The following is a 15,350-nucleotide window of genomic DNA, read 5'->3' on the forward strand; positions in this document are numbered from 1 at the left end:
CTGTTCCCCAACGTGCATGTGTGCTGGCCGCCCAGCCCTGGCTCTGTGGCACAGGCCCAGCCCCACCCCCTCCTGGAGCAGGAGACAAGAGCCGGGGATGCACACGTGCGCAGGAGTACCTCTTTCCCCCACCCTCAGCCGGCAAGTTAACAAAGAGGGCGGCTGCCCCTCTTTGCTCCAGCCCACCTGGCCATGGTGTTCAGCCCACCGAGGTTGTGCCATGCTCCAGCCACCTGCAGCAATCAACTCCTCGGGGTGCCGCCATCGACCGGTTGGTGACCACTGCACTATAGGGACTATGACACACAGTTGGGGATTCCGGATTCTCTTCAGTAGAGGGCAGTCAGGCACAATTCATTGTAGCAGCAGCATCCCCACTTTCTAGTTGCAAAGCAAGCAGCCCAAAGGATCACCAGCATGCAAGATAGGGATGTAAAATCCGGTTTAATTTGTTAACTGGTTCAATGTTAAGTTTAGCCGATTAAATGGGGCCGTTACTGGTTAAGGGTGATGCTTACCAGTTAATGGGTTAACCATTCACATCTCTAATGCAAGATGCTAGCAATCGCATTGTTGACACAGAGTAATTCACAAACAGTGCGCCAGTGCCCAGCACAAGTGCCAAGCGCTCACCATTTTGTGCCTGCAATTTGTATGGGCCAAACTGTCAGACCCTGGGCGTTCACCTGACTAGGGGACGGTCAGCATCACGCCCTTTATCTCTGCCCATACAGACCTTTATGGTGCAGCCCGACATTTGAACTGGGGAAGAGGATTCATGAATGACCCCCTCACCCCCGAGCCTCTTTCGCAAACCTGGCTTCTACTAGCAAGCCCTTGGATTTCGATGGCTCCTTCCACACAAAAGCTCTCAAAGCATTGGATGGGTGGCACCGTCAAAATGCAGCTGCCTCTGGAGTGGAGCGCAGCACCTAACCCGCACACGGCAGGGCGGGGAGATCTGATCTCTCCAGGCCAGGCCTGGGGGGCATTGGTGGGGGACAGCTGCGTTCTCACTATGCCCAATCTAAAACTAGGGCTTTTGAGGAGCACTAGACCCCCCTCGGAGAAGCGGGAGTAACTCCTCTCTGTGTGATAGGACTGTGGCACTGCGGGCCTCTGCTACAGGGGCTGGGCACAAGGAGAGTCCGCGCCTGGGGAACAGAAACAGCCTAAATGCCCAGACTATGAAAGCTGTATCCACAGGACCCGCCCCCCCCCTCCCCCAAGGATTCACGCTGTGGGGCACGTTCAGCAGCAGGATTGGTGGTGTCCTGCCTGGTGCAGCCTGCGGCGTGTGTGTTCCACCAGGCCATGCACTGCCCGCCCAGCTGTATGGCCATGGAACGACCTGCCGCCCGGGCAGGGGCATCTCATCCCGTGAGCCTGATGAGCATGCATGCCCCGCACTCCCAGCAGGGGTCTCTCCTGCAGCTGGAGCGGGCAGCTGCCGCAGGTAGGAAGATAAAGACAGTGGCTCAAGATAGGGAGAGGTCCTAAAAGCTAAGGCATCAGCGTCCACAGCCAGGGGGTGATGGGTTCAAGTCCTGCCCATCTCAGGAGCAGCTGGACAGCCCCCACCAGCTTCCCCGGGGGCGGAGCAGGCACCAGCTGAAGGTAGGGAGGATAAAGCAGCTGCTGAGGATAGTTGGGGTGAGTCCTCCAATGGCCTAAGGGACAAGGCCTGAGCAGGGGGCTGTGTGGCTGAGTCCTACCCACCGTGAGCCAGGTGCGCGCGCACAGACGCGGGGCAGTCCCCACGCCCCAGCAGGCAAACACTCAAAGATTACTCTACGTGTCTGCGGCAACAACCAGCTCGCATGGCAGAGCAGGCTGGCTGCAAGCAGGGCATCGGACCTCCAGCCCTACTCCACCATTGGTGGAGGGGCAGGCTGAGCCCCATATCTGATGCCTTCTGTCATGATCATGGTGTTAGCCAGCAGCCTGGGAACGAAGGGGTTAACCGTACCTAAGTCAGGTAGATTCAGCCAGTAGGAATTTCAAAGTGGGACAAAGGAATTTGGGGGCAGCGAGTCCAACCCCCTGCTCCAAGCAGGGCCAACCCCAACTACATCTGCCCAGCCACCATGCGTGGTGCAGTGTAGGCAAAGCTGCCTACCCTGCCCAGGAGGCGCTGGAACCGCAGGGCAGCAGCCCGGCTCCACGGTGGCCAAGAAGGGCTCGGGCTGTGCCGTGGCAGCCCGGTCCTCAGCTGGGGTTGGGCGGGACTTGGATGCGGGGGAGGGGAGAGGTGTTGTTGAAGGGGCGTGGCTCGGGGAAGAGGCGTGGCTTTGGGCAGAAGGGGTGGGGCTTGGACTTGCCTTCGGCAGCTAGGTCTTCACCCGCCGTCCATGCCAGTCACAGCTTTGTCACAGGCCCAGCCCACGCCAGGACGGTCCCTGGCATCCAAAGGGGCAGCCCCTCCCTGCAGTTAGTGGCATCCTGGCCACAGATTGCATTGGCTCCAGGTTCCCCCCCGCACTCACTCACTCAGTCAGAGTTCACCTTAGGCGCCCGTGGGAGGCACAGATTGGTCAGGGTTTATTATTGGTGCCGGGACAGACCCTACCGACCCGGCCTAGGAGCCCCTGGGCACGGTCGCAGTTCCCGCTAAGCCCAGGCAAACCCCAGTTCCGTCCACACACGGGAGTCTGGCTGGACTTGGCCAGCACTCAGGTCGTAGGCCCTACCGGGGGCAGGCGAGAGCCTCAGTCCTGTGGAAACAGCTCAGGCGGCAGATCCGAGTCAGACGGGCTGCGTTGGGCAGGGCGGACGCGCTAGCACGGCCCTGAGGCCCGGCCTCAGCCCCGCAGCCCAGGTTCCAGGCAGCCTGGCCACTCACGCACAGGCTTGGAAACGGCGAGTCCTCCCGCCCACGTCCAGGCGACCGTTTGCAGGAGGGGGGGAGGTGTGCACTGCACTGAGCCCAGCCCAGAAGTGTGGCTGAGCTTAGCACCCCCGCCTCCGGGTGAAATGCCAGGCACACGCCGCTCCTCCCTCTACGGCACGTCCCGCGACCAAGTCAGGCTGCTCCTCCTGCTTGACACAGCATCCTTCTCGGCAGGGCAGGCCGCTCCTGTGGACGCTGGGCCGGCAGCTTCCTGCTCCTGCCGGGACCCAGAAACCTGCCCTTTGTCGACAATCTCCCTTTGACAGAACGTCCCCCGACGGGCTCTGCTTGTGGGGGGCGGAGTTGCTAGAGGAGGCAGAGGCTCTGGACAGCAGCACCCGTCTGCATCCGTCCGCCTGGGGAGCTGAACGGTAGCGGAAGGGGCCGGGCAGGGCTGCAGGTCAAGAAGGGGCTGGATTCCTCCTCCCCAGTCCGGCTGCATGCTGAGCGCTATCTCCACAGCACCACCTTCCTCCCCTGGTCCACGCTCACCACGTACTGGCCCGAGAAGCACCACGCCACGGCATTCACGGAGGCCCTGGATGGGGGACAAGGGCACAGGCAAGGAGAATTAACAGGCTGCTCCTAAGGATCTGCCCTTTCCATCTAGGGCTCTCCAGCAGTACTGGGGTGTTATCCCACTGGGGAAACTGAGGCAGCAGGCAGGTAAGTGGCTTGGCTAAAGCCATGGAGGGCCTGGGTTGGAGCAGATCTCAGGAGTTCCTGGCTCCCAGTCCTGTATTCACTCCATCAGTGACAGAGGGGCAGTTACCCCAGGAATGAGGTGGATAATATGACAGCCAATGGAGGGGGCAGCACTGTGAATGGTGTAAACCAGCACAGCTCCCCCGATTTATCCCAGCTGAAGATCTGCCCAGAGTACCATGGAGGCAGCGTGGCCTAGTGTCTAGCGCACCTGAGTGGGGTGGGGGAGTCTGGGGTTTTGGCCCTGGCTCTGTCACTAGCCTGCTGGGTAACCTCAGGCAAGTCAGCTCACCTCCCATGCCTCAGTTTCCCCATCTATGACTCTGACGTACTTCATAAAGTGCTTAGAGATCTCTGACTGAAAAGTGTTCTCGAAGTGCTAGTTACTGCGTATCTTAAAATACCCTGTGAGGAACAGTATCATGCAGGGGGGAAACTGAGGCACGCAGCGATCACATATTGAGTTGGTGGAAGCAGAGGGGACAGAAGCAATGGCGTCCTGGCCCCAGTCACCTCCCTTAACCTTTGGGTCGCCCTGTCCTACCTGGGAGGTAGCGGCACAAGCTCAATCCTTCAGCGCCTGCATCTGCGAGGCCACCCCTCTGGATCCAAGCACAGCCCCTGCCCTAGCCTTGGGGTGGGGGATGAAGAATGCAGGTATGGGGAGGATCACGCAGCGCAGCCTGACTCTGGTCCTGCACTCTCCCCCTTCTCCACTCCCCCCAAGGACCCGTGGAAAGGAGATGAAGATGGGGGGCCTGTGGGACAGGGCCGTGGCAGGGAGAGGGGGATCCCCGGGGCTGCCAGGACCCCATCACGCTATGGTGCAAACATCCACACCCCCCCCTTGCTGTGCTTTAGCCCTGCGCCCCGATGTTCTCGGGCTCTGGCTGGGCTGGGGTTGCAGCAGGCTCCACCCACCTTTCCCCCAAAATGTGGCCCTGCCAGGAACTTCCAGGGTGCCCTAGACAGGCCTTTCTTTAAAGCCTCTTCCCCTGGCCAGCCCCCCTCCGCCTCCCTTTGATCCTCTGTGTCATGGGAGCCTGTCCTGCACTCTGCGTTCCTTCCCCAAGGAGCAGCCGGAGTCGGCATCCCTCCCTCCTGATCGGACCCTCTGGGGCCGCCCATCTCCAGGATCCTGGTTTAACGCACTCATAAGAACATAAGAACGGCCGTACTGGGTCAGACCAAAGGTCCTTCTAGCCCAGTATCCTGTCTGCCGACAGTGGCCAACACCAGGTGCCCCAGAGAGGGTGGACCGAAGACAATGATCAAGTGATTTGTCTCCTGCCATCCCTCTTCAGCCTCTGACAAACAGAGGCCAAGGACACCATTTTATCCCCTGGCTAATAGCCTTTTATGGACCTAACCTCCATGAAATTATCTAGCTTCTCTTTAAACTCTATTATAGTCCTAGCCTTCACAGCCTCCTCTGGCAAGGAGTTCCACAGGTTGACTACACGCTGTGTGAAGAACTTTCTTTTATTAGTTTTAAACCTGCTACCCATTAACTTCATTTGGTGTCCTCTAGTTCTTCTATTATGGGAATTAATAAATAACTTTTCTTTATGCACCCTCTCCACACCACTCATGCTTTTATAGACCTCTATCATATCCCCCCTCAGTTTCCTCTTTTCTAAGCTGAAAAGTCCCAGTCGCTTAAACCTCTCCTCATATGGGACCCGTTCCAAACCCCTAATCATTTTAGTTGCCCTTTTCTGAATCCTTTCCAAGGCCAAAATATCTTTTTTGAGGTGAGGAGACCACATCTGTACACAGTATTCAAGATGTGGGCGTACCATAGTTTTATACAGGGGCAGTAAGATATTCTGGGTCTTATTTTCTATCCCTTTCTTAATAATTCCTAGCATCCTATTTGCCTTTTTGACCACTGCTGCGCACTGCGTCGACGTTTTCAGAGAACTAACTTCGGGACAGCGACCTGCCCTAAGGCCAGCGGCACTCACCTGTGCTCCCCGGACAGGACTGTTTCCAGCTTCCCGCTCTCCATGTTCCAGAGGTAGAGGGAGCCGTTGGAGGAACCCACCAGGGCGTAACTCTTGTCAGGGCTATGGGGGGACAAGGAACAGAACAGAGGGTGAGTTCAATATGCAGAGATGCCTCTGCTGCTTGATACTAGCACATGACATAGGGACTCCAGTCCAGTGAGGCACAGAACCCAAGTACATTGAGTCTAGAGGCGGGCTGGGCAGTCATCTTTGACTGGGGGCCACTTCAGAAATTTTTGAAGTGGCCCTAGGCCACCCTGGAAGGGGTGGGGCCTCAGGCAGAAGGGGCGGGGCCTCAGGCAGAAGGGGCGGGGCCTCAGGCAGAAGGGGCGGGGCCTCAGGCAGAAGGGGCGGGGCCAGAACACTTCCATGCTTCCTCACCCACAGACCCTGATTGGTCCAGGGGTGGGGGAGTATGCAAAGCCTTTACCCCCCAGAGAGAACCTCGGTAGGCACCCCTGCCCCTGGCAGTGGGAGGAGACTTTGCGTGCTCCCCCCTGCTGCATCCAGGGCTTGAGGGTGGGGGGAGTGCGTGAAGTTTCCTCCCTCTTTGTCAGTAGTGCATGGGGCTTCTAAGCACTGCACACTCCTTGCAGGGCGGGGCTAGGGCAGGAGGTAACTTTGCATGCTTACCCTCCCAGGCCCTGATTGATCTGGGGGCAGGAAGAGCAGCAGGGCCTCCCCAGGCCGGATCAACTGGCTTGGTGGACGGGATCCGGCCTGCAGAGTCCCTTTTGCCCACCACTGGTCTAGAGAGTTCAGCAAATCTGTGGAACTCCCTGCTGCAGGAGGTTGCTGTTGGAGAGTTTCATAGTCTCTACTGGCCACAGCAAAGCCCAGGGCAGAATAAAAGGAGCTGCAGCCCATGTTCCAGGCTGTTCATTGACCATCCACGGGCGCCAGCAAAACAAAAATCTCACAAACTTCCCCCTCCACCTCCATGTCCAGCTTTGTCCAATTTGACCAGATGCACCCTGGAGCAGTTCTGCCTTCCTCTGAGCCCTGTGCACTGGCCCCAGCTGGAGGCAGATCCACGTGCTGGGGAGAGCAGCCACTGTCTCAAGGGCAGGAGACAAGCTACAGCCACAGGCAGAAGCTGTCTACCTAGAGAGCGCAATGGAGTCGCTGAGGGTATGTCTACACTACAAAGTTAGTTCGAACTAACGGACGTTAGTTCGAACTAACTTTAATAGGTGCTACACTAGCGCTCCGCTAGTTCGAATTTGAATCGAACTAGCGGAGCGCTTAGTTCGAACTAGGTAAACCTCATTTTACGAGGACTAACGCCTAGTTCGAACTAGCTAGTTCGAACTAAGGGCTGTGTAGCCCTTTAGTTCGAACTAGTGGGAGGCTAGCCCTCCCCAGGTTTCCCTGGTGGCCACTCTGGCCAACACCAGGGAAACTCTATGCCCCCCTCCCGGCCCCGGACCCCTTAAAGGGGCACGGGCTGGCTACGGTGCCCGTGCCAGGTGCAAGCCTGCCAGCACCCAGCTAGCAGACCCTGCACCTGGCACGGCACAGAGCCACCCACCCGATGCCCCCCAGCCCACCACCTCTTGCCGGGACCAGGCTGGCGGCTCCCGGGAGCTTGCCCTGGACCGCAAGAGGCGGGCACCTTCCTGGGCTAGTGCGGACATCGTGGACCTCGTCCACGATCTCCGCACTAGGCACAGGAAAGTGGCCGTCTAGGGCAGGAGAGCTGCCAGCCTGGCCACCCAGGACCAGGTGTGCATGAAAATCAAGGGGGTCCACTGAGACCCCCGACACTGAGCCCTGAGCTTACAATGGCCGTCCTGGGTCAGACCAAAGGTCCATCTAGCCCAGTAGCCTGTCTGCCAACAGCGGCCAACCCTAGGGACTCTGGAGGGGATGGACCGAAGACAATGACCAAGCCATTTGTCTCGTGCCATCCCTCTCCAGCCTTCCACAAACTTTGGGCAGGGACACCATTCCTACCCTCTGGCTAATAGGACTCCATGGACCCAACCTCCATCACTTTATCTCACTTCCCTTTAAACTCTGTTCTAGTTGTAGCCTTCACAGCCTCCTGCAGCAAGGAGTTCCACAGGTTAACTATTTGCTTTGTCAAGAACAACTTTCTCTTACTAGTTTCAAGCCTGCTATCCATTCCTTTCCTTTGGTGTCCTCTAGTCCTTCTTTATGGGAACTCAGGAAGAACTTTTCTGAATGCACCCTCTCCACCCAACCCCTGCTTTTAGAGACCTCTATCCTGTCCCCCCTCTGTCTCCTCTTTTCTAAGCTGAACAGTCCCAGTCTCTGTAGCCTTTCTTCATCTGGGACCTGTTCCCAACCCCTGATCATGTTAGTTGCCCTCCCCTCTCCCAGCCTTTCTCTTCCCCTCTCCCACCTCCTTTTCCCAGTCTCCCCCAGTTTTGTTCAATAAAGACAGAGTCAATGTTGGAAGAAACGTTATCTTTATTTTGTACATCAATAAGAAGGGGGGCTAGGGAAGGGTAAGTGGAAGGAGGTGAGGGAGGAATGGGGTACGAGCCCCCGATGGGGAGGACTGGGCTGGCTCTGCGGGCTTCTGGGGGTGGAAGCTCTCCTGCAGCCCCCCAATTACTCCCTCTCCCCAGATGGCAGCCTGCGGCAAGTGCAGCCGGGCTGATGGCCGAGTGGTGTGATGTGCCCAGTGTGGGCACTCAGGGCACTCCAAGCCAGAACTTCTTTGCAAGCGGGGCACCCCTGAGAACTGTGTGTCCGGGGTGGGGGTCGGGACCCTTTAAGCGCAGCCCTCGGCTAGCCTGAGACAGCATCTCCATGCTCTAAGTCCTCCTTTTATGCCCTGCCGGCACTGCTTCCGGCCATCCTTAAGCCCTGTTCAGAGTCCACTCAATGTGGACTTACTAGTTCGAACTAGCAAAATGCTAGTTCGAACTAGTTTTTAGTTCTAGATGCGTTAGTTCGAACTAGCTTAGTTCGAATTAACTAATTCGAACTAAGTTAGTTCGAACTAGCGCTGTAGTGTAGACGTACCCTGAGCGAGCGCAGACACTGCTGCAGGACTGGGGAGGGGACGAGAGGCAGGAGCTGGCTGATTTAACATCCTCGCCCCAGACAGCCTGGCACTGGGCACTTTGCCTGGAGGCATCAGAACCCTCCTGCTACCCAACCCCCATACCACTGGGGGGGGGGGGTCTGAGGCCAGGACTGACACCTTCAACCCTCCCCCTACACAGCCAGCACCGCTCAGTGAGCAGCGGCCACGTGGGACACTAGCTTCAGCATCCTACAGGGGCTCTGAACTTGAGGGCAGGGAACACACTGGCGCGGCTTGGGCGGGGGGGGGGGGGGGCAAAGATCGTGCATATTTACAGGATTGGGCCCAGCCACTGCATAGTGGGGGGTAAAGGATCCAAGGAATGCACACGGGATCAGGCCCAGACGGACACAGCCCAGCAGGGGAAAGGATCCAGGGAATGCACACGGGATCGGGCCCAGACAGACACAGCCCGGCAGGGGAAAGGCTCCAGGGAATGCACACGGGATCGGACCCAGACAGACACAGCCCGGCAGGGGAAAGGCTCCAGGGAATGCACACGGGATCGGACCCAGACGGACACAGCCCGGCAGGGGAAAGGATTCAGGGAATGCACACGGGATCGGGCCCAGACGGACACAGCCCAGTGGGGAAAAGGCTCCAGGGAATGTACAGGGGATCGGGCCCCGATGGACACAGCCCGGCGGGGGAAAGGCTCCAGGGAATGCACACGGGATCGGGCCCAGACAGACACAGCCCGGCGGGGGAAAGGATCCAGGGAATGCACAGGGGATCGGGCCCAGACGGACACAGCCCGGCGGGGAAAGGATCCAGGGAATGCACAGGGGATCGGGCCCAGACGGACACAGCCCGGCGGGGGAAAGGCTCCAGGGAATGCACAGGGGATCGGGCCCAGACGGACACAGCCCGGCGGGGGAAAGGCTCCAGGGAATGCACACGGGATCGGGCCCAGACGGACACAGCCTGGCGGGGGAAAGGCTCCAGGGAATGCACACGGGATCGGGCCCAGACGGACACAGCCCGGCGGGGGAAAGGCTCCAGGGAATGCACAGGGGATCGGGCCCCGACGGACACAGCCCGGCGGGGGAAAGGCTCCAGGGAATGCACACGGGATCGGGCCCAGACGGACACAGCCCGGCGGGGGAAAGGCTCCAGGGAATGCTCACGGGATCGGGCCCAGACGGACACAGCCCGGCAGGGGAAAGGCTCCAGGGAATGCACAGGGGATCAGGCCCCGACGGACACAGCCCGGCGGGGGAAAGGCTCCAGGGAATGCACAGGGGATCAGGCCCCGACGGACACAGCCCGGCGGGGGAAAGGCTCCAGGGAATGCACACGGGATCGGGCCCAGACGGACACAGCCCGGCAGGGGAAAGGATTCAGGGAATGCACACGGGATCGGGCCCAGACGGACACAGCCCAGTGGGGAAAAGGCTCCAGGGAATGTACAGGGGATCGGGCCCCGATGGACACAGCCCGGCGGGGGAAAGGCTCCAGGGAATGCACACGGGATCGGGCCCAGACAGACACAGCCCGGCGGGGGAAAGGATCCAGGGAATGCACAGGGGATCGGGCCCAGACGGACACAGCCCGGCGGGGAAAGGATCCAGGGAATGCACAGGGGATCGGGCCCAGACAGACACAGCCCGGCGGGGGAAAGGATCCAGGGAATGCACAGGGGATCGGGCCCAGACGGACACAGCCCGGCGGGGAAAGGATCCAGGGAATGCACAGGGGATCGGGCCCAGACGGACACAGCCCGGCGGGGGAAAGGATCCAGGGAATGCACAGGGGATCGGGCCCAGACAGACACAGCCCGGCGGGGGAAAGGATCCAGGGAATGCACAGGGGATCGGGCCCAGACGGACACAGCCCGGCGGGGGAAAGGCTCCAGGGAATGCACAGAGGATCGGGCCCAGACGGACACAGCCTGGCGGGGGAAAGGCTCCAGGGAATGCACAGGGGATCGGGCCCCGACGGACACAGCCCAGCAGGGGAAAGGCTCCAGGGAATGCACACGGGATCGGGCCCAGACGGACACAGCCCGGCGGGGGAAAGGCTCCAGGGAATGCACACGGGATCGGGCCCCGACGGACACAGCCCGGCGGGGGAAAGGCTCCAGGGAATGCACAGGGGATCGGGCCCAGACGGACACAGCCCGGCGGGGGAAAGGCTCCAGGGAATGCACACGGGATCGGGCCCAGACGGACACAGCCCGGCGGGGGAAAGGCTCCAGGGAATGCTCACGGGATCGGGCCCAGACGGACACAGCCCGGCAGGGGAAAGGCTCCAGGGAATGCACAGGGGATCAGGCCCCGACGGACACAGCCCGGCGGGGGAAAGGCTCCAGGGAATGCACAGGGGATCAGGCCCCGACGGACACAGCCCGGCGGGGGAAAGGCTCCAGGGAATGCACACGGGATCGGGCCCAGACGGACACAGCCCGGCAGGGGAAAGGCTCCAGGGAATGCACACGGGATCGGACCCAGACGGACACAGCCCGGCAAGGGAAAGGATTCAGGGAATGCACACGGGATCGGGCCCAGACCGACACAGCCAAGTGGGGAAAAGGCACCAGGGAATGTACAGGGGATCGGGCCCCGATGGACACAGCCCGGCGGGGGAAAGGCTCCAGGGAATGCACACGGGATCGGGCCCAGACAGACACAGCCCGGCGGGGGAAAGGATCCAGGGAATGCACAGGGGATCGGGCCCAGACGGACACAGCCCGGCGGGGGAAAGGCTCCAGGGAATGCACAGAGGATCGGGCCCAGACGGACACAGCCTGGCGGGGGAAAGGCTCCAGGGAATGCACACGGGATCGGGCCCAGACGGACACAGCCCGGCGGGGGAAAGGCTCCAGGGAATGCACAGGGGATCGGGCCCCGACGGACACAGCCCGGCGGGGGAAAGGCTCCAGGGAATGCACACGGGATCGGGCCCAGACGGACACAGCCCGGCGGGGGAAAGGATCCAAGGAATGCACACGGGATCGGGCCCAGACGGACACAGCCCGGCGGGGGAAAGGCTCCAGGGAATGCTCACGGGATCGGGCCCAGACGGACACAGCCCGGCGGGGGAAAGGCTCCAGGGAATGCACAGGGGATCAGGCCCAGACGGACACAGCCCGGCGGGGGAAAGGCTCCAGGGAATGCACAGGGGATCAGGCCCCGACGGACACAGCCCGGCGGGGGAAAGGCTCCAGGGAATGCACAGGGGATCGGGCCCAGACAGATACAGCCCGGCGGGGGAAAGGCTCCAGGGAATGCACAGGGGATCGGGCCCAGACGGACACAGCCCGGCGGGGAAAGGCTCCAGGGAATGCACACGGGATCGGGCCCAGACAGACACAGCCCGGCGGGGGAAAGGCTCCAGGGAATGCACACGGGATCGGGCCCAGACAGATACAGCCCGGCGGGGGAAAGGCTCCAGGGAATGCACAGGGGATCGGGCCCAGACGGACACAGCCCGGCGGGGAAAGGCTCCAGGGAATGCACACGGGATCGGGCCCAGACAGACACAGCCCGGCGGGGGAAAGGCTCCAGGGAATGCACACGGGATCGGGCCCAGACGGACACAGCCCGGCGGGGGAAAGGCTCCAGGGAATGCACACGGGATCGGGCCCAGACAGACACAGCCCGGCGGGGGAAAGGCTCCAGGGAATGCACAGGGGATCGGGCCCAGACGGACACAGCCCGGCGGGGGAAAGGCTCCAGGGAATGCACACGGGATCGGGCCCAGACAGACACAGCCCGGCGGGGGAAAGGCTCCAGGGAATGCACAGGGGATCGGGCCCAGACGGACACAGCCCAGCGGGGGAAAGGCTCCAGGGAATGCACAGGGGATCGGGCCCAGACAGACACAGCCCGGCGGGGGAAAGGCTCCAGGGAATGCACAGGGGATCGGGCCCAGACGGACACAGCCCGGCGGGGGAAAGGCTCCAGGGAATGCACACGGGATCGGGCCCAGACGGACACAGCCCGGCGGGGGAAAGGCTCCAGGGAATGCACACGGGATCGGGCCCAGACGGACACAGCCCGGCGGGGAAAGGCTCCTGAGAACTGCTGTATTGCACACAGAGCTTCCGGCCTGTTGCCCTTTTCAGAAGCGATTCGGAGGGGCACAGCGCAGGGCTCTCCCCTGTGTTTCCCTGATGCCTGGTTGTTTGGTCCCTTTTCCTTCAAGTCTCAAGCCCCAGCCAGCAGCTGCAAAGGCCAGGACAGGAACTCAGAGCTGGGGCAAAGGGGCGGGAGGGGGGTTATCGCCCTCCCACTGCTCCTCACGCCTTCCCTGCGGCATCCCCTGCTGGCCAGCTGTGGCCCCTCCGAGCACAAGGGGGGGACTGTCTGACAAGTGAGCCAGCCAGCTCCATTCCTGGGACAGCTAAGGCCTCATCCTGGCGGGAAGAGACCCGCACGGGACGGGGTCTCCCAAACAGTCTGGACCAAACTCCGTCCCGCGTGGCACTCGGTGGCTCCAGACCAGCCCAGGCAGCCCGGTCCTGGTAGCCGAGGGCTGCACCGGGGGAGCTGTTTTGTTACTGCAGCCGGGCCAGATAGGCAGCTGCGGGGTGCTGGGTGGGAAGGGGGCACGGTGCTCCTGATGCACGGCCTTGATGCAGTCGCAGCCGGATGCCTGGCCCCCGGCCAGGCTCCACAGGGTTCCCCAACAGCTCTGCCACCCCTGTTGGAGTCAGAGCAGCTAAGCCCTGGGCTGCTCCGGCTGAGGCTGCCTGTAGCCAGGGACGGTGTGGGGGCAGGCATTAGGGACGACCCTGCCCTGGCCCCGAGGAGGAGGAAGGGAAGGGCCAATGGGCTCTTGGTGCTTCCGGCTCCAGAGGCGTCATGTGGACGGGGGGAGGGGGGCTTCAGACGCCGTGGTGAGGGGCTCTCAAGGGACAGTGCCGAGGTAAAATTCACACGCCCACATGGGCCCCATTAGCACCACGCTCCTTCAGCCATGAGCTCACTCACTCGTCCCTCGGGGGCGAATAGCTGCCGTGCTAACGAGATGTCAGAGTCGATAGCCGCCATCGATCCGGCCCAGCAGGTCAGCGGCACAGCCTGACAGAGCTGATCGCTCCTGCCAGCCCCTGGCCCCGAGCCGGGCAGCTACTGCAAGCGGGGAGCTCGCCGCTGGCACTCGCAAGGGCACGGGGCTGGAGCAGCACCCCAGCTGAGGAGCCCACGTGCTGGGAAGCAGCCCGGGGGCGTTTCAGCAGAGCCCAGGGCCCTGCTGGCGGAGGGGCTGGGAAGGAGCCGCTGCTGGTGAAAGCTCCCAAAGGCGTCCTCTGACTCCTGGGATTCCTCCTCCAGGCTGGGGGCAAGGGAGCTCCCCAGGGGCCTGGCTGGCTGGTCTGGGACATGAGCAGGAGGCCGCATTGTGGGGGAGGGAGAACGGCTGGGTAGGGGCCAGACAGCCCAGGAAGGGGAGTACTCAACCCATCTGGGCCTCCATCTCCCACCCCTTCCTCATGTAGGGGTTGGTGGTAACCAGGCAACAAGAGCAGAGACACCTTCCCCCACTGAGATCCACACACCGACCTGGGTGGGGGCAGAGTCCAGGTCAGGACCGGAGGGCACTGGCAGACCCGTGGGTGGCCAGGCCCAGCACTACCTGAGGCCACTGGAGTATTGCGTCCAGTTCTGGGCCCCCCACTACAGAAAGGATGTGGGCGCATTGGAGAGGGTCCAGCGGAGGGCGACCAAAATGATTCAGGGGCTGGAGCGCATGACCTACGAGGAGAGGCTGAGGGATTTGGGGTTATTTAGTCTGCAGAAGAGAAGAGTGAGGGGGGATTTGAGAGCAGCCTTCGACTTCCTGAAGGGGGTTCCAAAGAGGATGGAGAGAGGTTGTTCTCAGCAATGACGGATTGCAGAACAAGGAGCAATGGGCTCAAGTTACAATGGGAGAGGTGTAGGATGGATATTAGGGAAAGCTATTTCCCTAGAGGGTGGGGAAGCACTGGGACGGGTTCCCTAGGGAGGGGGTGGAATCTCCATCCCGAGGGGTGTTTAAGTCCTGGCTAGACAAAGCTCTGGCTGGCTTGATTTGGCTGGGGCTGGTCCTGCTTTTAGCGGGGGGTGGGCCTAGATACCTCCTGAGGTCTCTCCCAACCCTCATCTTCTGTGATTCTGTGACTAGGACAGCAGGCTCTGTGGGGCAGGAGTGAGGGGCACCGGCAGCGCCCTGGTAACACACTTGGCCATTATCTGCCTGCTCTATGTCAGGCGAGTTGGTTCTGGGGCCCTTCCCTTGCCTGAGCCCTGGGCTGTGTCAAGGGACGGGCTGGGCTTGGCACTGCACATCCTCACGTCCATTCACAAGCGTGTGCCCTCGTGCAAGGAGTGCCCTTCTGGTGACCCCTGCGGGGTGTCCCCCCTTTTCCCACCCCGGCCTGGCCAGCGCCACGATCCGTACAGCACCAAGTACAGCCAGCCCCCCGGCCCCACTCACCTGAATATCGCCTTGGTCCAGTCCGAGCCGCACTTGAAGCCGTCGGCCCTGCAGACACAAACATCCCTGGTGAACGGGAACTGTTCCCTCGTGAAGGTGACGGCTCCCCAGGGGACACGCCCGGGACTGAGGCTCAGAGCCCCACAGCGGGGCTGGGGCAGACTCCGCTGCTCAGTACCAACCACCCGGGGACTGCTGCTGCCTTGTGAGGGCAGACACAGGTGCCCTGAAACATCAGGACCTCAGCCAGGCTGCAAGGACACTGGAC

The 15,350-nt window shown here is 61.4% G+C and overlaps 1 protein-coding gene across 1 annotated transcript in view; it reads right to left on the minus strand.

Moving 5' to 3' along the window:
• Positions 1 to 425: 425 nt before the first annotated feature.
• Positions 426 to 15,350, minus strand: part of ATG16L2 (autophagy related 16 like 2) — a 55,643-nt gene continuing 40,718 nt past the window's right edge. The window contains exons 16-18 of the mRNA XM_075919626.2: positions 15,083 to 15,130; positions 5,563 to 5,664; positions 426 to 3,428 (exon numbers count right to left, since the gene is read on the minus strand). Coding sequence (XP_075775741.2) covers positions 3,341 to 3,428; positions 5,563 to 5,664; positions 15,083 to 15,130 — 238 coding nt within the window. The 3' untranslated portion in view covers positions 426 to 3,340. The remainder of the gene's footprint in view (positions 3,429 to 5,562; positions 5,665 to 15,082; positions 15,131 to 15,350) is intronic.

The sequence above is a fragment of the Pelodiscus sinensis genome, chromosome 1, assembly GCF_052426305.1.
Source record: "Pelodiscus sinensis isolate ZL-2025 chromosome 1, ASM5242630v1, whole genome shotgun sequence".
NCBI classification, from domain to species: Eukaryota; Metazoa; Chordata; order Testudines; family Trionychidae; genus Pelodiscus; species Pelodiscus sinensis.